Here is a 26,246-nt window from a genome sequence, read left to right on the forward strand (position 1 = left end):
TGATATGCTAATCTATTACTTCAGCCTGTTTGACTAAACTGGGAATTGTTGCTTGGTAAATTTGCCAGTGTTGTTGTCAGTAACAACTTACAGACTTGATGTTTGGGTTAAGCCAGCTCTAGTGTTTTTAGTGATTGACATGTCCATCGTCCCAACAATGATTTTTGTTTCACTTTTGAGATTTTAAGGTAATTGCACTGACACTAATCATGACGATTATTCTCAATGTGCACAGAGACAACAAAAAACTGGTTTCCAGTCAAAGGTATGTAAAAGAAAAAAACAATCAGTAAGTTGCTGATCAGACAGGAAGTGGTGCCAAAGTCTGGTGTAGCTCTGGGAGTCAAGAAGATATGAAGAAAGTGGCTGTGTGCTGCTTCTGTCAGGTTTCAGTTAGGTCACTTTGAGATGAGTCAGCTTGTGTGATGATCAGAGATGGGCAGTAACGCGTTACTGTAATCTGATTACTTTTTTTCAAGTAACGAGTAAAGTAAGGGATTACTATTGCAAAAACGGTAATTAGATTACCGTTACTTTCCCGTAGGAACGCTGCGTTACTGCGTTACTAAAACCGTGATTTCTTTGCGAGAATGTCTCATGACAGTGACGTAAGCAAGTGCGACGTTCGTGAGACCAGCTGTGTGCAGATCAACAATGGATCACGTATCGATTGTGGGAGAGAGTATGAGCGTGCAGCGTTTAAAGCGTGGAAGTACTGACCTTATTTTGAGTTTGATTCCATAAAAAGTGACAAAAACATTAGCGTCCATCGTGCGTGGGAAGAAAACTTATTTTTACAGCGAAAAAACCCCTAAACTTCCGAGCAAGCACCGAGTAGCTATGACGTAATGGGAAACTCACAGAGAAACTCGCGGATTCTTCCATTGACCGTGGCACACCTGCACCAGGGTAAACCTCCGCCTACCGTAGTCCTGCTTTACAGGTGAAAATAGAGCAACAGGACCGCTGAGTCTTTGACTTTATTTATTTTCTGCTGTGTTTTACTTGCATCTATTTGAAAGACTGAGTGTAAACACAAAAAATATTTTATTTTATGTGCTGGAATGTGCAGAAAATAGGTTTAAATGTTAAACTAATTTCTTCAAGTCAGAGAATGGTGCATATAGTTAAATTTTTGCTTGATGCATAAAGTTAAAAGATTAAAGCTGATAAAACAAGTAAAAAAAAAGAGACTTTTCCATTTGATTACATTTTGTATGATGGATTATGCAGAAAAAGTAGAATTGGGCTGAAAGATCTATCGCTTTATCACCTCTTCACGTTGTAAATCGTGTTTTTAAAAAGTAACTAAGTAACTAAGTAATTAATTACTTTTGAAAATAATACTTTTTTGGGGAAGTAATCAGTAATTAGTTACTGATTACTTTTTTCAAGTAACTTGACCAACACTGGTGATGATGCTTACTGGGTGACAGTGTGAGCTTTGAGTCAGTGTGTAAGGGATCAGACCTCCATTTAACTCTATCAAACTTTCCTTTTCTGCTTCACTTTTCACTGCTTCCTGCTAACTTAGCACTTCTTTTCCTCGAGTTCATTCTTGGAGGTTCTACAACTTTTTCAAGCCTAACAAGCAGAAATTTTCAGCCTTCAGCAAGCACAAACATTTGCTCCAGAAAATAGTGCATACATCCAGGTTTCTTCTTTTTCTTTTTCTCCTTCTTTCTTGTGTTATTTGTCTTTCATTTCAACTCAGTTAAATTAATGACATTCAATTACATCCAATTTTATTCACAAAAACACTCTTGGTATTCTAGTCTTGTTTTATTTAATTTTAAACAAGCTTTTTTAAATTTTTTCAACAGATTTTGATTCAATATTTGATATCAACCTCAACCCTTTCTCGTGTTTATGTCAGTGTTGATGGTATACTTGCACATAAACCACTACATTGGACACTGATGTGTCACTTGATACCGTGCCACCCACTCAAAACGTATGTTGTCCACCTAAGTAGACATGTAAAAAACTCTTTGAAAAGTACATGCTTAAAAAAAATTAAGTTCAAAAATCTTTTTTTCATGCCCAAAGATGAATAAAAAAACGTAACGACTGAAAACGTCTGAATTCAAAGATTAAGGGCTCGTACCCAATACTCGGCAAATGGATGCCAAATAAGTGCAGGAATTCTTATAGAAACTTAGTGTACACAATGTACAGTATATGTACAACAGACAGAGCTCTGTTTTTGGTCACATCGCTGTGCCCCATATACCACACAGACATATAAACAGTCTCTCTCACCATCTGAAAAACCCCGAACGTTGACTAGTCCTTACTCACTATGACCTATGTTATATTATAATATCTACACCCTCGCATGGCTCTCAGTCAGTCTGAAAACTGCATCTCAATGCAACTCTAAACCTAAACACAATATAACTGCAATAATGATCACAGCACAACAGAAAAGAATTTGAATTTAAAAAACATTAGCAGTATGTTGCTGTACTGAAAAAATCTAACTTTTAAATAAGTATGAACAACTTTACCGCTCAGTATGCGGGCAAAGACTACAAATAATTCAGTATACTTAATAAGGCTTAACACCTGCAACAAATGACAATAAATGCACTGATTTATATTAAGCAAGGCCGTTGTTTGCATAAAACCAAGTTGTTAAAAGATTTGAGTTGAGTTAAAACATACTTTTACCGTCAAAATATTAAAACTCTGCAAACATTTGACTTTAAAAATCTTTTGAAGTGACTAATTTCCTCTATTATTTTTCTTTTGTCAACTTTTCAAGCTTTACATGGTTGAAATGCTGTTTTTTTCCATTTAGCAACACATCATTGGTTTATTTCCTGATATGTTGCTGCTGTCTGCTTTCATGGTTTGATTGTGACAGAGATGGGTTTCCTTTTTTGGGCATCTTTTTCCTTCCTCTTCCTTCCTGCTGCCTTCTTTCAGTCAAGCTGATTCTCTGCTGGCAGGCAGCAGCTGGCAGAGACTTCAAACACACACACAGTATCTGGACGTTGTCCAGGGTCGTAATGCAGTCGTTTTTGTTTTTTTTTTCCAGACACTAACCCACAGTGTCAGCCACTGTGAGAATGCGTGCGTGTGTGTTCAGATGGTCTTGGCTGTTGTCCACCTTGCTGTCACCGACTCTCATCTTATCATTTAAACTCCTGGATGGCTCTATATCCTTCCACTTCTTTACCCCTGTGACAAAACTGACTAGGGCGTGTCTTCCATAGAGGTCTTTCGATGGCTTTTCTCTCCTTGCTAACAAATTTGTGATCTGGACCAGGTCTGAAGTATTTTGTTTTGTCTTGTACTGTTCTGTTAAGTGTTGAATATTTATTCTACTGCAGTGTGTTAATTAGCTGCTCCAGCATTCAGGTCAACATGTTTTAGGATCTTGTAATCAGCGGAGACTGCTATGGATCAGGATCAGTGTGATTCTATATGGTTTGAATTATTGACCTTTATTTGCTTTTGAAGACAAAAGCATATAAGTACAAAAATATTGTGAATGCCACGAGATTAACAGGTCTTAGAGTTAGTTACTGAAGACTTGAAGGATTTTAAACATCTAAAATTGAATGCATAACCAAAGCCTACACGATTTAGTAATATTTCATATTGCATGTTGCTCATTTTTCAGTTTAGCTTTTTATCAGGATTAAACTGAACAAACACACAGCATTTCAGCTGTTGAATTTCAAGTTTCTATCATCATCATCAGTTCTACTTCACTAGTATGATCTGGGTGAAATGCTGCTTTCTTGATTGAATATATACAGGCATGCAGGGATAAAGGAAGATAGGATGTCTCTGAGTCTGAGCCCCTGTTTACTGTAGAGTGACTGTCATCAGTTTTCATAGAGAGACACATCAAGCAACTACAAAGAAATGTGAAATTACATCAAAAAGGAACAAAGGGACCAAAAAAAACCAGAAGCCAAAAGTCCACAAACGGAAAACTAATCCAATACAAAGAGACACACATCAATCACAAAGAGACCCAAAAAACACAGTAGCAGCAAAAATTACAAAATCTCCAAAACAGAGACACAGAAGTGAGACCTCAAGCAGCTACAAAGAGATGCAAAATGACCAGAATGAATTGTAGATTCAGAAGAACAGCCACAATTACCACAAGGTAACAAAAAATAAATAAAAAATCACAGACACTCAAAATGACCACAAAGAAGCACACCAGCTGCAGAGAGTTGTAAACAGACCATAAAAGTGTAAACACACAATAAAAAGAGACAAGTACAAAAAAATGTAAAATGACCGCAAAAAGGTGACAATCCACACCAGGGAAAAAGAATCAAATGCAAGAAATGCTAAAAAACAACAACCACAAAGACACAAAATGACGAGTGAAAATCGTGAAGAAGATTGATAATCCACAACCTGAGGAAGAAAGAAGAAATCAAGCACATGTCAACAAACACACCTGCCTACGATACTGTAAGCAAAAACCAATGGGACCAAAAACAACCATATGACCACAAACAAGTGGAAATTCACAAAAATGAGCAAGAAATCAAACAAAAGGTGACAAATCAGTAAAAATTCACAGCAAAAGGAAAGAACAAAAGATTCACGTTCACCACAAAAAGATACCAAACTAGTGTGAAGAGATAGACTGACCACAATGACAGACAAAAAAAAATCCTACATGACAGGAAAGGGGTTAAAACACAAAACAGTAAATAACAGTAAATGATAAATATTCATCAATCACAAAGAGATAAAACACATTTCAGTCTGGCCAACTTGCTCCAAGCAGGGAGCGAGGTCTCATATCTCTGCCTGTCTAAAGGACTTGACATGCCTGACAGCATGTAAGTTCAGCGTTTGGATAATCTGTGTAGAAATGCACAAGTATTGTTCTTAGAAAAGCTCTTAACCTGTGTAATCAATATATACAATATATCAAATGCATTTATCTGATTTTAAATTGCTGTCAAGACTGCTCATTATCACTCTCTCTACAGTCCTTTTATTTTACTTGTTTTTTCAGAGTCTTTGCTTCTGACATATTTTAAGTGTCAGGAAATAAAATCAGTGAGGAGAGAAATCAGATGCAAGTGGAAGGTTTTCATATTTTGTCAAGTTGACACAAACAGTTATTCATTATGTTTTCTATTGAATCTTGAAATTGGCACGAAAATGCTGGTAACATTCTCCGTACTCACGTTTAATCGTCTTATTTTGCCCAACAAAAGTCCAAAATTGAAAGACATTACATTTATTGACTATAAACATTAAAATGTGAAAATTATCAAATGTGAAAAGCTGAAAGTGGAGAACTGTCATTCTCAGAAATCCTTTAAATGACTCATTTACTGATTATAATAATTGCCGCCTGTCAGCAAATCAGTAAAACCAGAATTTCTTCAGTTTCACTTTTTTTATTAACTTGTTGAGATTTTTGTCTATTCCCCATACATTTATAATACATATTTAATATATATTAATTTGTATATATTCATTTTATGCTGAATTCATACATATTCTGTGTTATGACGACAAGATTTTCTCGGTGTACTAACACTTCAAGAAAAATATATGACTTTCTTTTAACAGAAAAAATCCTAAAAGTTCATAAAAAAATACAGTGGGGCAAAAAAGTATTTAGTCAGCCACCGATTGTGCAAGTTCCCCCACTTAAAATGATGACAGAGGTCAGTAATTTGCACCAGAGGTACACTTCAACTGTGAGAGACAGAATGTGAAAAAAAAATCCATGAATTCACATGGTAGGATTTGTAAAGAATTTATTCGTAAATTAGGGTGGAAAATAAGTATTTGGTCACCTCAAACAAGGAAAATCTCTGGCTCTCACAGACCTGTAACGTCTTCTGTAAGAAGCTTTTCTGTCCCCCACTCGTTACCTGTATGAATGGCACCTGTTTGAACTCATCATCTGTATAAAAGACACCTGTCCACAGCCTCAATAGAATAGAATAGAATAGAATAGAATAGAATTCAACTTTATTGTCATTGCACATGCACAGGTACAGGGCAACGAAATGCAGTTTGCATCCATCCAGAAGTGCTTTAGTGATATAGATATATTACAATATATATTAGCAATAATATAGATATGTGAGTATATTACAGAAATGGGTCTATTATGTTATAATGTACACGGTATGAAGTATGTTGTGAATATTCTATAACTATAAGTATGTACAGGCTGTAGTGAGTACAAGCTATGTACAGGATATGAACAGGATATAAATATGAAAAACTATACAGAATATGAAATAAATAACTTTACAGAATCTGGGATATACAGCTATACAGAAATGGGAACTATGCAAGTTGTAAACAGTTGTAGGATTAAAAATTATCGAATGTACAGAATGATTATTTACACAGAGCTATACAGTAGTGCAGTTAAGATAAGTGAGGGTGTAGATAGTTTCTACAGAGGCTATATAAAGTGCTAGTGGTTGTGAGTGGTGGTTCAGTCCATGTTATTATTGTGTTTGAGGGTACAGTTGTCCATTGTGGGTGTGTGTATGTTCAGTCCATGAGTTTAACGTGGGTCAGATGTCAGGAGGCAGAGTTCAGGAGTCTGACAGCTGTGGGGAAGAAGCTGTTCCGGTACCTGGTGGTCTTAGTCCGGAGGCTCCTGTAGCGCCTCCCAGAGGGCAGGAGGGTGAAGAGTCCATGTGATGGGTGACTGGGGTCTTTGATGATTTTCCCAGCCCTTTTCAGACACCGCTTCCTCAAACAGTCAGACTCCAAACTCCGCCATGGCCAAGACCAAAGAGCTTTCGAAGGACACCAGGAAAAGTATTGTAGACCTGCACCAGACTGGGAAGAGTGAATCTACAATAGGCAAGCAGCTTGGTGTGAAAAAAATCAACTGTGGGAGCAATCATCAGAAAATGGAAGACATACAAGACCACTGATAATCTCCCTCGATCTGGGGCTCCATGCAAGATCTCATCCCGTGGGGTCAAAATGATCATGAGAACGGTGAGCAAAGATCCCAGAACCACACGGGGGGACCTGGTGAATGACCTGCAGAGAGCTGGGACCAAAGTAACAAAGGTCACCATCAGTAACACACTACAACGGCAGGGAATCAAATCCCGCAGTGCCAGACGTGTTCCGCTGCTGAAGCCAGTGCATGTCCAGGCCCGTCTGAAGTTTGCCAGAGAGCACATGGATGATACAGCAGAGGATTGGGAGAATGTCATGTGGTCAGATGAAACCAAAGTAGAACGTTTTGGTATAAACTCAACTCGTCGTGTTTGGAGGAAGAAGAATACTGAGTTGCATCCCAAGAACACCATACCTACTGTGAAGCATGGGGGTGGAAACATCATGCTATGGGGCTGTTTTTCTGCCAAGGGGACAGGACGACTGATCCGTGTTAAGGACAGAATGAATGGGGCCATGTATCGTGAGATTTTGAGCCAAAACCTCCTTCCATCAGTGAGAACTTTGAAGATGAAACGAGGCTGGGTCTTCCAACATGACAATGATCCAAAACACACCGCCCAGGCAACAAAGGAGTGGCTCCGTAAGAAGCATTTGAAAGTCCTGGAGTGGCCTAGCCAGTCTCCAGACCTCAACCCCATAGAAAATCTGTGGCGGGAGTTGAAAGTCCGTGTTGCTCGGCGACAGCCCCCAAACATCACTGCTCTCGAGAAGATCTGCATGGAGGAATGGGCCAAAATACCAGCTACTGTGTGTGCAAACCTGGTAAAGACCTATAGTAAACGTTTGACCTCTGTTATTGCCAACAAAGGTTATGTTACAAAGTATTGAGTTGTATTTTTGTTATTGACCAAATACTTATTTTCCACCCTGATTTACGAATAAATTCTTTACAAATCCTACCATGTGGATTCATGGATTTTTTTTTCACATTCTGTCTCTCACAGTTGAAGTGTACCTCTGGTGCAAATTACTGACCTCTGTCATCATTTTAAGTGGGGGAACTTGCACAATCGGTGGCTGACTAAATACTTTTTTGCCCCACTGTATGTCTGGAAGAGTTTGTGGTCAAATAATAAAGTGAAGACTGGCTTCATGTTACAGATGAAATATGAAGATAAAGTGAGTGAGAGGCAACAAAGAGAGAAGAAGAGAGTAGAGACGAAGGCTGAGCAGAGACTGATAGCATCAAATCAAACTGCAGGACAACGAGGACAAGGACAAGCTGATGAAGTGACTGGCTCTGAGCGTGTGTGTGTGTGTGTGTGTGTGTGTGTGTGTGTGTGTGTGGTGGAAGTGAATACAGATAGAGCTGTCAAGATAGTGAGTTACTGATAGAGAGAGAGGGGGACGACTGCTGAAGGAGAATCAATAAGAAGGAAACCATGAAGGAAAAGAGAGCGCAAAAGAAGAAATAAGAAAGGGAGAAGGAGCAAGATTGAGATAAACAAGGGATGATGTGTGGGGAAGGAAACTAGGATGTTTTGGAAGGAGTGAAGGATCCTCAGGTATGGGTGGGGGATTGGCTGCAGGCGGAGTTACCTGTGATACCTGTGATGTTGCTCTTCTACAAGATTCTTTTCTGTACTGTATGTGTGCTGTTAATGTTATTGTCTCTCAGTATAACACACTTTAATACTTTTAAGGCCTTTTGTTTGTTAATAAAAGGCCCTTAAAATGACTTTAAGCACCCTTAGCCACGCTCTCTTAGCCTCAATATGACAGATGGGTTTGCAGGGTATCTGCCAGGTGTGTTGTTTGGAGAGATGAAGGTGGGAAATTGTTGTGAGTAACAGCTTTGTAGCAGCTAACGAGCCTAAATTAAGAACAATTAACTTGATTCTCACCATTTTTTTTTTTGAAGAGCCAGTGTTAAGTACATTAGAATAAAGTACCTTTGGTTAATTTGAGTTGTACTGCACATGCATCTATAAATACATATATTGGGAATCCGTTGTTGGTTGACAAATGTTTCAATTAAATCGTTTTATTCACTGACTGTGATGTTTGTTGGCATCCACCTTGTGCGTAGAGTGTGGTTTCAGATTCATTCTGGTTCTGTTTTTGCCTTTTTTGTTGAGTTCAGTTTTATTGATAAAGTGCCAATCCACAAGATAAGTCATTTCACGGCTCTTGTTATAGTGAGGTAAGGAGAAACCTGATAATTTGCAATGAAAACACACTCAGCACTATATTGTTATACGAGAAAAGGATGTTGCTTTGCTGAAAGCAAATCCCAGTTCTTAGAGATAAAGACTTTTTTATGAAGTGCTGTTCGTTTTATTTCTCCGGTCCCAATTGGAACAGGCCCAACTGGGATTAACTTTTATACAGAAGTTTTTGCTCTGATTAGTTTTCCTATAGGAGCAACTGAAATGAAAAACAGAAAAAAAGAACATCTGCTGCTCTTCAAAGTCAACTCTGCGCTGTGACGCTGTGACTCCAGGTCGTTCTAAAGCCTCCATTCAGGTTTTCCGGGAAATGCGGAGACGTTGAACGGCGGCTTTGACTGAACAAACTGCCTCTCTGATCACGATGAAAGACGTTTAAGCAGACTCAACATCAAAGAAGGGAGGAGATGCCGCCACTGCTCGCCTTTCAGCAGATTAAAGAAAGTCTATAAACCTGAAAACAAAGAATACAGCAGGTTCCTGTGGCTTTGATAGCAGTGATGAGTTATCCTGCTGAGTGAAGCTCTACAGGTTGGGGGTTAATACTCAGAGCCACACTCTCTTCTCTGAAGAGACATGTCTGGCAGAGCTAATGACAAACATGGATAAAAACACGAAGCAAAAAGAGGATAAAGCATTAGAAAATGTATTAGAATTCTAGTCCTGATTGATCTGCTTTAGAAAACAGAACAAAGCCCTGAGTAAGGCATTATTGGTTTGGAGTTCAATTTTGGAAAAAAATGACAGGAACAAAAGTACATAAAGCAACAAAAAGAAGCAACAAGATGCACCTTTAACTTCAGTCATACTATATATGTACATATAATGCATTTACTGTCACACTGTGTGGGCAGTTACTGGGTTTCAATCAGTGGTAGATGTTTTGACCTGTGCTACGGTATACAAATTGCTGATTCCTGGGGAGTTTATTTATTAAATGAATTATTTCTACAATGTTTATGTTGGTTGTCTGTCTGCTTTTGTGATTGTCCAGTTTAACGGGCGGCATAAGTGTTGTCTTCCAGAAATGTGCCCTGGATGTATTTGTATAGAAAGAGAACAGTACAGACTGAACACTATCCCCTCTGAGGATCTTTTAGCAATTTTGTGCTTTGTATTTTTTATGATTTAAAATCAGCATAATATGAGATTTGTTTATATTTTTATTATTTATAAGTATAAATAATTAAATAGTGATTTGCAGATGTGTGTTAAAGCACACCTGTATTTGATGTAGATGAGTTTATTTGTCCTGTTGGTGTCTTGCTTCCCTCTAACTCCTTTTCGTCTCCTTTGCTTTTTCCTGCAGCCTCAGATGCCTCCTCATCTTCTTCCTCCTCGTCTGGTCTTGGAGGTTTTGTGGACTTCATTTTCACCCAGGAGCCTCAGGACACGGTGACAGTACGCGGCAGTGTGCTGCAGCTAGACTGCCAGGCACAGTCAGATGCTGTGGCAGGACCCCCCACCATCACATGGCGTAAAGATGGAGTGCTGCTTAGCACGGTGGTCGATGAGCGACGGCGACAGCTGAGTAACGGCTCGCTGCTGGTGCAAAATGTGATGCACTCGCGGCACCATCGGCCTGATGAGGGAGAATATCAGTGCCTCGCCACGCTGGATGGACTGGGAAGCATTGTGAGCCGGACAGCAAGAGTGACTGTGGCAGGTAAGAGACTACTTGAATCTACAAGTATCTATTCATTCAAACAGACTCATGAACTCAAAATGCAAAAATGTGATTTCATAGTTCACACTTAAAAGTAGTTGGTTTCTCAGTTTGAAGATCCTGTAATTTTTAGGAAACCATGAAATCATTTTCTTTCTCATCTCTACAATCATAACAAGTTCTGTAGATGAACCATTTTCACTCAGTTCCAGTTAGTTTAGCTTCTTCGATATAGTTTTGTGAGCTAAACCTTTGCTTTGTGAGGGCCAAATGCTCTGGAAACTTTTGATCCACAGTTGGCGGATGAAGATGCTAGATGTTGTTAGCTGTAATTGTGATTGGCTGAGTCTTTAGCAAATTGCTTTAGTCACCCATACTTTGTCTGCAAACACTCTTCAAAAGAAGGGCTTTGAAATAAAAGCTGTGCCTCACCATGCATTTAGATCAAGTAGGTTAGACTATTGTAAAACTTTATTCGCAGTATAATGCAAATCATTGGAACAACAACTTCAACTCCATCACAATGCAGCAACCACTGTCCTGAAACTCACACGGAAATGTGAACATAACACTCCAGTACTGAAGTCCCTTCACTGGCTCCCAGTTCAGTCCTTTTAGAAAAGCAATGCAAGCTCACAATGCTTTGACCCGTCAGTACATCTCTGACTGGTCGGTCTCTATAACCCAATCAGACCTTTCAGGTCACCAGGTGCCGACCTGTGGTTTTTTTTGTGTGTTCCCAGAATTAGATGTGTGCTCAGGGTTCTCTCACTGTGGTCTAGTTTGTTGGAACAAGCTGGCTGCTGACCTGGGGTCGATTACAACAGTGTGTGTTTAATTAAAAAAACACACACTCAAAGATTTTATGTGATTTTATATAAATACACATTTTTCCAGAGGCCACTGACTGGTCCATGGGTCTGCTTGACTGGGGCTAACAGTCGATTTCACAGCAAATACCATCAACTTCCAGCAACCATTCACCAACTGATTGGGAAATACACATTATTCCCTCCAAATTCATGCTTGCCAGATGATTTCTAGCCCTCTGTGCTTTGAGCTTTAGCTGTTAGTAATTGTAGCTCACAAAACTTGGAGGTTTTTCTTATACTTGGTGTGTGAGTTAATTTATCTTTAAACATATATTGATATACTTTATATTTGAATCTATTCATTTGAAGTTTAATAACTTTAGCCCTGTCCTCTGAACCTGCTAATATTAAAATATACAACAAATAAATAAACAGCACATTCGTGCTGTTAGAAGCCATGGTGCCCCTCAGGAGTCGTTTTCAATCTCCTTTTCGTTGTGTGACTGGTTTTCTAGTATGTCGCGCAAAAATAGAAAAAAAGAGAGTCATTCAATTGTTTTTCATAGACAAATGAAATGGGATTTGGATGCTATAAATAGACTCAGAGTTGTATTAAAGATTAAAGCACAGATTGTTTTTGACTTTGTCTTTGACTGTCAACCATAATCACACCAGCTGGTATTTGTTGGAGTTGTAAATTTGGGTTCTTGTGTATAGCCTCATGATTTTTGGTTGCTGATTTTGTTTTGTTTGTTCCACTGATATCAACCATCATGCATTGTAAGAACACATCATTTGTTTGTGCATTTTGCTTGGATACAAAAAGAATAGAAGCGATCCAGCATGCACTGAATACGAAATCACTGGACTTGAAAATAAGAATAGAGCAACATTGTTGAAAAACCTTTCCTTCAACTGACAGATACAGATGTGTCTGAAACCTGGGCTTTGTAAACAGTAAATATTTGCATGTTGTCCACATGTGTATTTACATAACATACAATTTCTATACAACAGAAGAGAAAATGTAAGCATAAAAAAACTGAACAAATGGCAAGAGTGAAAGAAAGAAATAATGAGCAGAAGAAGAATGATATAGAAGGAGATGATTGAATGAATAAAGAGTATCGGAGAGGAGATTCCCCTCATTTAGATTAACATGGCCACAACACCTTCACCTCTCCTTGAAAGTTATAGCAACACAACACACATACACACACATGCTCCCATAATATTGCCGTTTCCATTTATTTTGCTGTTCATATTTACTTAATAACACCAAAGTAATTCACCTGTAATGTAATTTAGTAAGTGGAGCGAGGCTTAAGATCAATACAGTTTATGGAAGACATTAATAGAAAGCAGCTCTGAGGCTTTAGTGCATCACCATGACCATCAGTCTGCGCAGCCTGTTCTGTGTGCACTATGTTGTATGACAGCTTATTGAAAGTGTGATGGGATTAAAGACAAATGCAACTAATCAAATATTCTGTCACACAACAACACGCCAGAAAGTGACCCGTGCGTGACATCTCAACAGGTAAAGATTAATGCAGTCAAAAACAATTCAGAAAAAATAACATTCAGTAGCTTGTGAAGTTTAACATTTATATTGCAGATCTAAACAATTTGGAAAAAAGGAGAGCAGCTGCACAAGGTTTCAGACATTTATAATCGTGTAGTAGCTCATTGTTACTTTTACTTTTGGAGGTTTTTCATTGCCACACTGGTGGTTAGGCAGTTTATTGATACATGCTGGCAGTAGTATTTTTAAGTGGTTTTGCATTTTTTAAGTCAAAAAATAATCGTTATATTTATGAATCACTGATATTTTGTCTTTCTTTCTATTTGTGTCAGTGTGTTAAAAGTGCATAGCAGAGAAAGTGAAAAAGGCAAAAAATAAAAAAAACTATTTTGGGAAACTTTGAAGTGGCTACACCCATATATCCAAAATGTAACAGATTGAGATTCTAAATGAACTCACAGAGCAGTTAAATTATCCATTTAGCCCAAAATGTCTTTGTTGTTGTTGTTGTTTGTTGTTGTTTCTTTGCTTTTAACATAAAACCCTATGGGGATCAACTTACTTTTGAAGACAACCTTATGTGGTCAGCACGTCTCTGCTGACTAAAGTTTTCTGCCCTGGATATTGCAGCATTGTGAAGACATAAGGATGAGATAAGTCAATGTCAAAACGCCTACTAAATCAAGATGACTCTGAGTGTAGTCAAACCCCTCCAGGAGGCTGAGACAAGTCTGAGTCAAGATGAAATAAGGAGGGAAAAACAGGACAACTTGCTCATTTCATGGTCTGTTTGGCATGTGAGTGAGGAAAGAATAAGTGGAGCTGATATGGTCAGGCCTAAATTGATGCACCAAAATACAGCGCTGGGCACTGCCTCCGCTCGGTACTGGCCCAGAATCCACTGGTTATATGAGCTGCCTGATACCAGTGCAATGGTAAAATGGTTCCAGCTATGGTGACCAGCACTGTGGGACATGCAGCACACCACTTCATCACCGAAAGAACTCACTGTGAATTTTAAACTCTTATCCAAACCTGACCTGAATCATTAAACACACATGTTCCAATCAAAGTCAATTAACCCACATTCAAGCATTACATTAAAATATGAATCAGTCCTTCCTCCATGTCATTCACACAAACACACACATAGACACGCATGGGCAACACTCAAGCAAGCACACAATGCATTACATGGCAAAATGCTAATGAAAGGCAGAAGCTTAAAATTCAATTAGCAGTCTGGCTGTGTGTGCGTGTGTGTTCAGAGATGACTGTAAACTGGGAATTAATTAGAAACACTGAACTCTCAGAGGACGAGGGAGAGAAAGCATATCAGACTGAACAGAGAAGAAACGCTATTGAAGAATGAAAAGAGAGAACAAAGAAAGTGAATCTATTGCTGAAGGGTGGTAGAATAAGAAAAGAAGAAAAAAAGAGACATCCTACACAAAGTGAATACCAAGGAAAATGAAGTGGAAACACTGGGAAAAGAGAGAGATCAGATCATAATGAGGAGTACCCGTTTATGAAGAGAGTTTAAATTTAGACTTCATTTATCTACAGAAAAGGCACATTTTACCATTGAGGTATCTGTTGCATTCAGGGTCTATAAGACCCTAAACAAACATTTGAAGTGTCGTTTAATAGTGTTTAAAGAAAAGAATGATAATGTAATTTATTTGATTTCGAAACCAGTCAAGCCCGTCATATTGTTATAGAGCATGGTGTAATGTATTTCTTACTTTTGGCTTTCACTTTTCAATTAGCTAACCTACTGCTGTTTGTTTAATAATTCAGGTATTAGTGACATTAAAGGAGAATAGTTAATACTTATTGTGACTGCACCATAAGCCCTTTCAAATCTGCTTTCATGGAGCTCATAAACCCTCATGAATCAGTTGTTTATTGCTTCCACAAGAATTTAAAGTCAAAACCTAAACAGACAAAATGCATTATTTACCTTATTTCTGAATAACTTAAACCTGTACACAGATTGTGCTTAGAGTATACTACTTAGTGCGTGTGGGGGGGTGGCATGAAAAGGGAAAAGAACAAAATAATGCTTGGACACTGCTGGCACGGGGGTCCTACATAAATGCAAAGCAGGAGATGAAGCATCGCTGAATATGTTTCCAAACCACCTTCATTCCAAGCCAAAGACTAGAAAATATGGTGAAGCAGATCTTTCCTTTGGTCTCCTCTGCAGAATTGGTTTTCCCTTCGTCGGGAGCACCACTGGGCTCTCCAAATCACGGACAAACAGTATCCCACATTCTTGATTTTTAGTTCACAAACACTTGTTGTAATGACTAACTACTCCTGACATTTTGGAGATGTTAGCTCTTTATACAGTAAAGTTACAGTGAGATACAAATAATATCAGGCTGATCCTGCCACGATTTGTTCCCCGGTTCAAATCCCAGACAAACAGTATCCAACAGCTGTTTATGTTTTTAAACCTATTTTGCACAGAGAGGCATTTTTTGAAAAATTTATTGATAGCAATGTTGAATATTATTAAACAGGAAAAAAAACAACTACACGTAAAATAATTACACCGTGACGCCTCTGCCTTTGTAAATGGAGGGACATTAACTCCGTGTGTATGTAAGCGTGTAAAACCTGCAGATAGTCAGATTAACAGTATTTTGTCTCTATCTATATACTCTCTAATTCATCTCATGTAAACAATAACATGGCGCACAGTGTGACGTGAAAAAAGGCACACCTTTAATGTTGCGTGACGAACTCTGTATTCCTCGTCCACACATAAACCCAAAAAAGGAGTTTTAAAAATCTCAGTTTTCGGTGATTCGAAATGGCGTTTACGTGTGGACGAAACAGCTGCGTTTTCAAAATTACCCGTGTAGGTGCGGACGTAACGTAAAAGAGTTTATTTCATTACTACCTGTAATTTATTGCAGATTACTTGTATTTGCTTAACTGTTTACTAAATGAGCAAAATATGGGTGTGTGGTTGGAGGATGTGTTTGTGTGCGTGCGTGGGGTGGGGTGGGGGGGCATATTTTTTTCTTGTAAAACAAAGGGGGGCCCAGCAAAAAAAGTTTGGGAACCACTGACTTAGTGTATACTTGAGGTTGAAAAGGTCATCTTGTAAGTATATGCACTTACTAATGGCAACTGCTCACTTTATTCTTTGTCATTTTACTCTGAGTATACTCAAAATAAATAAGTTGCCCTAACTTAATCATCTTAGCAGATGTTGAGAATCAATAAAAAGCGCTGTTTAAAATACACTGTAAAATTAAAGGGCAACCAGGGAAGAGAACCTAAAATAGGAGTGATATATTTGGGTTTTTTTTCTTCAGTCTGGTGGCAGGGGCAATGGTGATTATAGGTTTAAAATGATTTCTCAGACCACACAGTGGTGGAGGTGTAAAGATGAAACCGCCTCCAGCATGCCCATTCCCAATTAGCCATCAACTCTTAGAGGATTTGTGCCAAGTCCCAATTAATGCTGGTGAGGAGGAGCGAGGTTCAACCCACAGAAGCAAATAATAATCGTTCCCAAGGCAAAGACTTGAAGCAGGAACGTCCCGCAAAATCCCTCCGCTGCCCTCGCCTGTTTGCTGTGATTTGCATGTTATTATTAGTCTGAGTCATTTTGATCTATTTGTGTAATGAGGATGAAAACAGCAGGAGACAGCAGCCACCACCATAAAAATGTATTTGTTAGTACATATATATATTTTAAAATGTTTATTTAACACTGTGTGTTTGTGTATGTCAGTGGTTTATTTCCAAAGACAGGAAGTTTAAGTACTTTAATGCTGAGTTCAGGGTCAAAGTTTATTCTTTTCTTTTAAGTGTTTCTGTTCTCCTCCATGTTCTGTCCTCCCCATCATTCCTCAGTCTCGACGGACTGATCTATTTCTCGTCCTCTCAGAATTTCCGTCCTGCTGCTTTCCTTCATTTTCTTTTGTTGTTTCATTCTTTGTGATCAGAATTTCATCTCTGACTGAAGATCTCCTTTGATGCTCCTCACTTTTGATAAATGAGGCTCAGTTTTATTAAATTCAAACAGGATGTTCTCAGATCCCATCCAATGAAAACAGACACAGTGTCTCATGGAATACCAAAAAAATCTGCTCATCGGATTTCAGTTTCTAGAAAATGCCAAGAAAAGGGTTGAACAATATAAAATTTAAAACAGCTGCCTTAAGAACATTTATTAATGTGAACTTAAGAAGAGCACGTTAATCTAATATTTTTTTAGAGTGCAAAGTACTGAAGGAGGACGAGTGACATGACCTGAACTTTAATGATCCTTTAAGTTTTTGCACTTTTCCATTGAATTAGAGAAATCAAGTATTAACAATTAAGCATGGAGACTTACTCATAGATTTGTAATAGTAAACTTCTAAAGCAAAAAATACGTTCAGTGTACTCATCATCCTGTAAATTTCAGTTGATTAAATTTATATTTGTCGGCTAATTAACCATGATTATACATGACAAATCAATTCACACATCTTTATTTGAACAGAAGAGGTCATTTGCATCAGTCAGTTACAAGGTAGGAGAAAATCTTATTGGTAAATTTGGAGTTAGTGTTAACTTCTTTTCCATTTTCAGTCCTTTCAAACCCATCCAGTCATGCTGATCTGACAGGCCAGTTTTGTCCCCCTGGGCCACATATTTAATGAGTGGAGTTAAATGCCTCACGCATAACAGACCTTAAAGTTTACACAGCTGCATCTTAGAAACCTCCACTTGTTGGCCTTGTTCATGAATATAACAGCTATGCAGCAAAACATGTCCCAAATCATAATTTTGCCTATTAGGTTTAAAATGGATGACTGATTCTCCAGCCAGCGTAAACTGCAGTCAGCCGGCACAACAGCTGATTAAATATGAAGCTCTGTCTGGACAGACATCTTTTTAGCCACGGTCGTCTCATGAGTGTCTGGTAGAAGAGAAAACACTCCTATTCTAATCAGTCCAGATGTCCACACAGGCTGTGGAGTAGGCTGAATTTTACCCTGTAAATGAATCCTTGAATCTCATTTTTATTGTGCTTTATGTGCACAGCATCATTGTGTTTTACGTCTAGAATTAGATTGACAGCAGTATTTATTTTGTGAAATTATATTCATATGTCCTGGCAATGAAAAAAGCCAAAGGCTTGCTTGTCAGCTTAAATCTTCATACTGTTCCCACGAGTCCTACTTGTACATTATTCTATTGTAGTTGTGGCTAAATAAGCAAAATGAATAAAAATGCAAAAGTCACCTGATGAGGGCTCAGGTTGTTTTAATGCTCAGCATTAACCTTTGACCAAACAGTGCAATAGAAAATACTGTTTTCCATCTTATATGTTGCTTTAATGTTTGGGTTAGACAGGTAGCAGGATTGGTTAGGCCTCCAGGAATGAGTCCTAGCAAGTAACAAAAACAAAAATCTGTGTGTGTGTGCCATTTCTTCCAGCTGCAGGCAGCATAGTGATCCATACAGGAGAAGACAGCAGCAGAACTTATGTAAGATGCACACTCCAAATTCACATCAGTGTTACCGTCGTCTCCGATATGCGTGATGTCACAGCCGCTCAAGTCCCCGCCGCTGTGAAACCCTGTATCCAGCGGCGGCTCGTCTGACGATGCGAGAGTCAAACTGGAGCTTCTTTAATGTCTCAGAACAGAAAGAGAAGAAAGCTGACGTTTGTTTCCGAGTTCAGGTTTCCCAGCTGTTTGTGTGTCGAGGTAAAATGGAGGAAGCATAAACCGATTCAAACCAGCATGAAACAAAAACACAAACCGCAAGAAAATCAGACCCCAAACTGCGTTTTCTCTCTTTTCCAGATGAAAATATTTCAGAGTATTTGTATGCTGACAGAAATGTAGGACTCCTGGGATTTTCGAAACTTGCTTAAAACTCAAGAAAATAAACATTGCTTGTCTATCAAACTTTTTCTACATGAAGCAGGTGATCTTTCTCCAAAATGTTATTTTAAACTTGTTAAAATGCACCTACAAGACATCACATTTTGAGAAATTAAGGACAGTAAATGGTTGAATGTATATATGTATGTTGGAAGCTCAGCAGTTTGGATGCCAGAAAACTGACTTAAAAAACTAGGCCCTGAACTAGGCCTTGTTAGCCATCAAACGATACATTTAAAACTGATTATAGAGACACTGCTATGCTAATTTCATTAGTTTTATACATTTTGTGTGATCACAAACTAAAAGAATTAAGAGTAAATAACAAAAACAACATATACAAATCTTAATATCAGTAGTGAATTTACTCAGACAGGCCCAGATATATTTGGATGCAGATAATACCCATCTGAGAGAATGACATCCTGAGCCACTAATTTATTACTCAGCAGTCCACTTGCTCTTATTTTGACATTTCAGTTGCTGCTAATAACAAGCCCAGGCACTTCCTTTCTTCTCTTCCCCTACAAGCTAGCTCACCTGCTGTGTCCCTATTGTCATGGTGCTTGCTATTCAGCTGCATCTCCGTGGGTTTCCTCAGAGGTATTCCAGCTCTACCATTTTGGACTGCAGCTTGTGTTGGTAGTTCTTTTTATCCTCTGATAACCTTGATTGTCTCTCTAACCAAAACCTGCACATATTACAGGTGTACACATGTGTGCACACACGTGGAAAACGGACTCTATCATGATGTAACAGCCGTTTTCTGTTTGTACTGTGTTACCAATTGAAGCGATTTTCTAAAGAGTTCAAACGCTGATCATCCTTCTGCTTGTATATTCTTCCCGTTCTTGCATGGTTTACTTCCTGCACCAATGTTAGCTTAAAATTCATGTCACCCTTGACCAGTGTACTAGCTCACACCTGTACTGGTAACCAAGCACAGCTGCTCCACTGGTCCCAACATCGACGGGATAAATAAAGACAAATTTTCCTACTTAATTTATGAAACAGAAAAAAAGAGCTAATTTGAATGCTGGATATTAGTCCGCTCTTAGTGAGGGTTTTGTAAACGGCTTTGTGGTGTAAATATAGCTTAAATATATCAGAGTTTACATCATAAAGACACTATAAATCCAGGTGGATGTACACCTCTGCTCAGGCAGCATGTGGTTGTTGAGACCTGCCTTGCTTGTTTATTTTGTCACAGTGCATGGATGACCAAACCTCTTCCCCTCTGAGATTTATGTAGGTGTCTAATCTTATCATAATCACAATATTTCCTACCTTTTGCCTCGAATACTGACTTCCCTTGGAGACTTGTTGACATGGAACCAGCAGAGATGTTGCACACAAGTACTAAAGTGGATGAATAAAGTGGAATATGTCAGGAATACAATATTCACAGCTGTGTCTTTGAAGAGGAGAAAAAAACGAGCCCACGCGAAGACCTGAATGAACTGTATGTCAAAAAGCTCAGATTCTCATTTAATCAATTAATCTGCTTTACATTCTCAGAGAGAATAGAGAGGAAAACAACACTGCTCTTCATTGAATTCCTGACATTCCTGCACCTTCTTCTTAATCTACTCAGAGCTCCCTGCAGCCATGTTGAAATTAAAACACAACTGCACTAGAGCTTCAGATAATAAAATGCCCTGCAAGAGCCGAGCGAGGCCGGCAGTCAGAACATTCCTGTGTTTCTGTTGCTACAGGCTGTTTGTTGTTGAAGGGAATCTGATCAGACGGGAAACTGTGTGGGTCCTGAACACAGCAGGCCCTACGTTGGTTGGCCGCGCTGTCCCTGTCTCTCTGTCTCTTGTCTGACTTTCATCTGTCCTCCCGCTGGTCCCAGTCTAACTCTCTCTGGAGTTTTTCACATTTTCACCCGCTGAGTTTCGCTACTTCTTCTGCTCCATCTTTGTCTTTATTATTTTCTCCCTGTTGACCTGAGAAACCTTTGCTGTCAGCTCCCTTCTTCTTCACCTCTGCTGCTTGTGTCTTTTGTTTCTCACGCAGAGGCTGTGGGTATTAACGGTAATGTTTTCATGTCGCATTTAGACTACACAGGCTTTTCATCTGGTTACTTTGACAATGTAGGTGATTAAAAACCACAAACTGACCAAACAAGACCTGCTTGATTCAGTTTGATTGAACTTTATAGAACACTAATTAACGACAACCAGGAGCTCAGGATGCTTTATATTGAAAGCAAAGTACAATACTAGAGAGAGAGACACAGGCAATAGTGGGAAGGACGAACTCCTGTTGAACAGGAAGAACGACGTTAATGACATGCAGTGGTGGTGCTGGAGCGACAGTCACTCATTGGAAGTTAACTACTTAATCTCTACTTCCAGCCACAGTGGTTCTTTGCTATCTTTACACTGTTTCCAATCATAGTCTTGAAACCACACTGCACATTCTTAATAATCAAAGTACAAATGCAACATAATAGAAGTGGCCATCCCTATACTTCTAGATTATCTGAACTTAAGCATGTACCATAGGATGAAACTTTGCACTGCAGCATAATCCATAAAGGTGACCTGGGTTGCTGCAACTGCTTTTTAATTTCTTTATGCTGACTCGGTGCCAAATGACCTAGAGCGGCTTGCTATTTATATTCTCTCCCACAAAGACAGCATTAAAAGTATTGGACTGCACTGTTTGCAAATGATAGTTTTTAGGCATATTTAATAACTCATTTAAGCATTTATATATTTTTTTCCTGTGTGACTATGACATCCTCATCGATTTATTTGTGGTCTCTGTATTCTAGCCAGTTAGTGGTGCTTTGTGTCTTGTGCTTTCTGGCTTGCTTGTTAGTTATTTCTGTGGAGATCCTCTCCGGTCCAGCAGTTGAATGTCTGAAGACCACCATGTTTGATTGCAGCTGGTGGAGTAGTTCTTCTACTGATCTGGAGAGCTGCTAGGAGTTGAATAGGCACTCTAACCAGAGTACTGGTTCATCGTCAGTAGTCCAAGGTCACTGAAGCAGCAAAAACTAAAATCCAAGATGATGGAAGTTAGATACATTATACGAAAGAACAAAGTGATTTATTGCAGTGTACACAGTTCAGGGGAGCTTTTCCCCTTGTAGTATCTGCTTACACAGTTCTGATTTGAAGTGTACAAAACCTGAAGCTGCTGATTATTTTCTCTATCTTTTGTTTTCTTCTGGGTGAGCCTAAGAGATAATTCCATGCAGAGAAAACTGAATACTCTCACACACAGTTTTCAACAAAACCCATTGTGTGTATATATTTACACTAAATGACTTGTTGTCAATACTTTTCTTACTCACAAAACTCATTTCCCAACAGGTCCACTCAAAGTGGTCGTCCCCACTGAGTCCGTCTCATCGTACCTCGGCGATACTGCCCTGCTCCGCTGCGAGGTTTCAGGTGACCCAACACCTGTCATCCGCTGGCAGAAGAACCGAGAGGACTTGCCACTGACCTTTGAACCTGACTCCCGTCTCGCTGTGCTGCCATCAGGTTCGCTGCAGGTCAGCCGAGTCCAGCCCCCGGACTCGGCTACATACCGCTGTCTGGCTGATAACCCCAGCAGCACCAGGACGGGGACGGACGCAGAGCTCCGTGTGCTCCCAGGTAACTGATGGAACAATGATGCCCTCCAAACACATGATTTTAGATCTATTGATCGACTGGCTCACTGATAACTGTTCATTGGCTTAAAGAACTTTTGAGACTAAGTTGATTTCATTTATCTTGTTGCGTTGCAATATTTTGGCATAATGTGTTGATTGTAAACATGTATAATAAATGATGCATATTTCAAATGTTTGTATTATCACAGTTAAGTGGACTGGTTTAGATTTCCAGTCCTTTTATGGTTAGGTGCTGCACCAGCAGTTTTTACTTAGCGGTGAGTTATACTTTTCCTACAGTCATCACTCTGTCAGGTAGTAATTCTTGTTCATTTCCTCCCAGTCCTGGATGTCTCATTTTAAAATGAAATGTGATGTAATGAATATATGTGAATTTAATAACACGTCTCCGGGCTGAGAGGGAGCAGCTTCTCCGCGGTCTGCAGGGAGTCTGTCAGCCGCTGATGGTCCGTACACTCCACATCATCCAATTATACGAGTCCATACGCCGTCCACTTCATCACTCAGATTACAGCTCGTGTTAGCTCACGCTCTCCGCGGTTAAACACCACTTTGAGTCGAACTGGTGAAGTGTTCCCGCGTTCGTTCCCAGCGGGGGCTCCGTGCAGCCGAAACGTCGACCTTCAGAGGGATAATCACATGTACTTTGCATTTCAAAGTACATGTATTGACTCTCAGCTAAACTGCTCTTTCATAAACGCACACAGTGACACAGAAAGCCACATTCACAACTCAACTTTTAAGAATTACACAAATATGAATAAAAACTTACAATAGCTTTGTCAGAACAGACAAAACTTATAAGTACAAAACAAATAAAATATAACTGAAATGAAGTTATAAAGAAGGAAAAATGCCAAATGTGATCATTTGATTACGAATTATATAGTAGTCTGTAATGAAGATTTTATTACCAATCAACTGAGCCCATCCTCATTACCAGGACATCAAATGCTGGTGTTTTGCTGAAGTTGGCTCCACAAGGTCCTTTATCATCATCCCAGGATACATGTGTTACAGCAGGAGTGAGAATTTTCACCGCTCTTGCTTTAGGAATATCATGTTTTCTGATCCATGAGATCCCGCAAGATGTGGATTTCAGAAGTGTCCCAGAAGTGGTTCCTTGCAACACAGATAGTGCTGTATCCATCTCTTAATGCAAACCCATCAAGCTGCATGGAGCAGATAAAGAAACCATGAAGTCAGATACAAGAATGGCATAGAACAGCTATTTAAATTTCAAAATAAAAGACCCCATGCGGACTAAATACTCTGCATCTGACTGAAAGATGTGCAGAGAATGGAAAAACAGCTTCAGAGATGCAGTGTCACAGGTATACTCTTGGGGTAGCATTTTGCATTTTAAGCACAATCTTTCCTTAAAAGGACTCAATTTTGGTGACTGAACAAGAACTGGAAACGTTGCCACTCATGGTGCCTACTTTCTTAAACAGCTTTTGAACCCACTATTAAAATCATTTAAAACTTAATACAACCATCAAAATAATGTTGTAAAAAATTATTAACCAGGTAGTAAAACTAAAAATGACCGTTAATTTGACATTTTTTAATAATTTTTACTACCAAGGTGAATGAGTATACATTTATCTGGATTAAGTAAAAGAAAACAATGTTCAAGTTTCAACAATAAATGTTGTAACATTATTATTATTACTAGTAGTAACGATACCAACAACAACAACAATAACAATAATAATAGCAAAATTCCAAAATATAAATCAGTGCAGGTTTTGTATGGCATACATATTTCCCGATTGCATTTAATTGCATTTAACCGACTGTTGTTGTAAGCCTGGCGGAGCATTTTTATTTTTGAAGGCTGTGTATCTGCTCTGCAGCATCCTGCAGAGATGTGGCTGTAATGTGCGATTCTCACAGACACTTGACACAGACTCAGCTGCCTGAGTCGAATCTGTTGCCAGATAAATGGACACTCAGTCGGTTCACACATTCAGTTTGAGTGGTGAAAGGGCAGAAAACAGAAAACTGTTGCAACATGTAAGCTGAACGAAATCTGGCTTTTTTAGCCTTTAGTGAAGCAGTTTTCCTTCCATTTCCACATGTTGTGAAATATTTGATAAGACTTGTACTTTTATGAAGCGAAAATCTCGACCTGATTTTGGTGTCAACAGAAACAAAATGAAAAAATTTAGACTTGTTACCTTTGATGTATAAAGTTTGTTGGTTTTAGTCTATTAAAGTTTTGGTTAAGGGTGACATACAGTGTTTCCCCACTGTGTTGCAAAGCCACTGGCTTTGACAAGGTTTTCCCTTTAATCCTTTCATGTTTTTTTTATCCTCTTTTCTCTTTGATGTATATGACGTTTTAATGGGTCACATGATTAAACTTTAATCATTCTAATCCATGAAGATTTGATTAACTTTGCCTTTGTAAAGTTTTTATCAAATGGAGCCATCAGAGAAAATCTGACGTGAAAGGTCAGGGATTATCACGTCTGATTTCTCTGAATGATGCCTCGCTGTGTGTGTGGCCTTACACTGCATTTCTGCTCAGGGCTCAGCTCTACAAGTATGGATGGAGCGTTAAGATAAAATGATGTAATATAACTGGTTTGGTTACCTCATCAAAGTAATGTAACTTATTTCAGAAATGTTACTGTATGTTTGCATGGAATATGGAGGCAAATTACATTGCAAACACCCATAAAAACATGGTGTGTTAGAAGGTATGGATTGAAGTTGTCAGTGGACCTCTTTTGGCTTAGAGCTTGGTAAGATTCACGTTGGCCTTTTTACATGTTTTTTTTAAACTAAATCGAATCAGCATGGATGACCACTCCAAATCAACCAAATCAATTGAGAAGGTAAGAGAAGAGGTCACAACTCTCATAAACAGGTTGTGATCTCTTTGGAACACATTTTTAATTTTTACCTTTCCTTTCTGTTTTGCGCCCTCTGTCTCTAGACACATGGATATATGTTTGATTTTGTAGTCAGTTCCAGTTTTATTTTGTTGGTCACTTTCCTTTGGCACGTTTTTAACCTTTAAACTATACACAACATGCCAACCTGTCATCTTGGTATCCCCCACTGATGAACAGTAAATTTACAGTCAGCAGCTAATTAGCCTAGCTTAGCATGTATTGTCGATCAAAGAATGAAAGTAAGAAACTGTTGTGCTACAGGGGTGCAATGTGCCACAGAGTTTCAAAGACAGGATTATTTAATTGTCCCTCTCTCTGCCAACCTGTTCTAAAGAAAAACTGCAGGTATCTCAGTTATACAGTGAGATTCCCTTTGAAGTCAATGCCATGACCTAACGGTAATTCTGAGACCAGTTCAACGTCCTCACAGATAAAGTAAAAAAGTAAAACAACAAACTTTTGTTATCATATTTAAACAAAACAAGAAACTTTCAGAATTCAGGTATTTGCCACCTTGGGATGAGAACACATTCTATGAACCCCTTCCAACATGATTCTAATATAAAAGTAGGTGGACAAAGCCCACAATAGACTCTTAGGAAAATATATTTTTCAAAATAAAACACCTTCTGCTGGAGAGGTACCCTCTAAGATACTGCGATCATATCCTTGATGGCAAGGATTTGTGCC

At 38.8% G+C, this 26,246-nt stretch overlaps 1 protein-coding gene across 1 annotated transcript in view; it reads left to right on the top strand.

Moving 5' to 3' along the window:
- dcc (DCC netrin 1 receptor) overlaps window positions 1–26,246 on the top strand; it is a 406,171-nt gene that overhangs the window by 111,829 nt on the left and 268,096 nt on the right. The window contains exons 2-3 of the mRNA XM_085359610.1: window positions 10,420–10,776; window positions 22,343–22,630. Coding sequence (XP_085215736.1) covers window positions 10,420–10,776; window positions 22,343–22,630 — 645 coding nt within the window. The remainder of the gene's footprint in view (window positions 1–10,419; window positions 10,777–22,342; window positions 22,631–26,246) is intronic.

The sequence above is a fragment of the Diplotaxodon limnothrissa genome, linkage group LG7, assembly GCF_057381915.1.
Source record: "Diplotaxodon limnothrissa isolate DT_005_m linkage group LG7, D_limnothrissa_male_GT1.1, whole genome shotgun sequence".
NCBI classification, from domain to species: Eukaryota; Metazoa; Chordata; class Actinopteri; order Cichliformes; family Cichlidae; genus Diplotaxodon; species Diplotaxodon limnothrissa.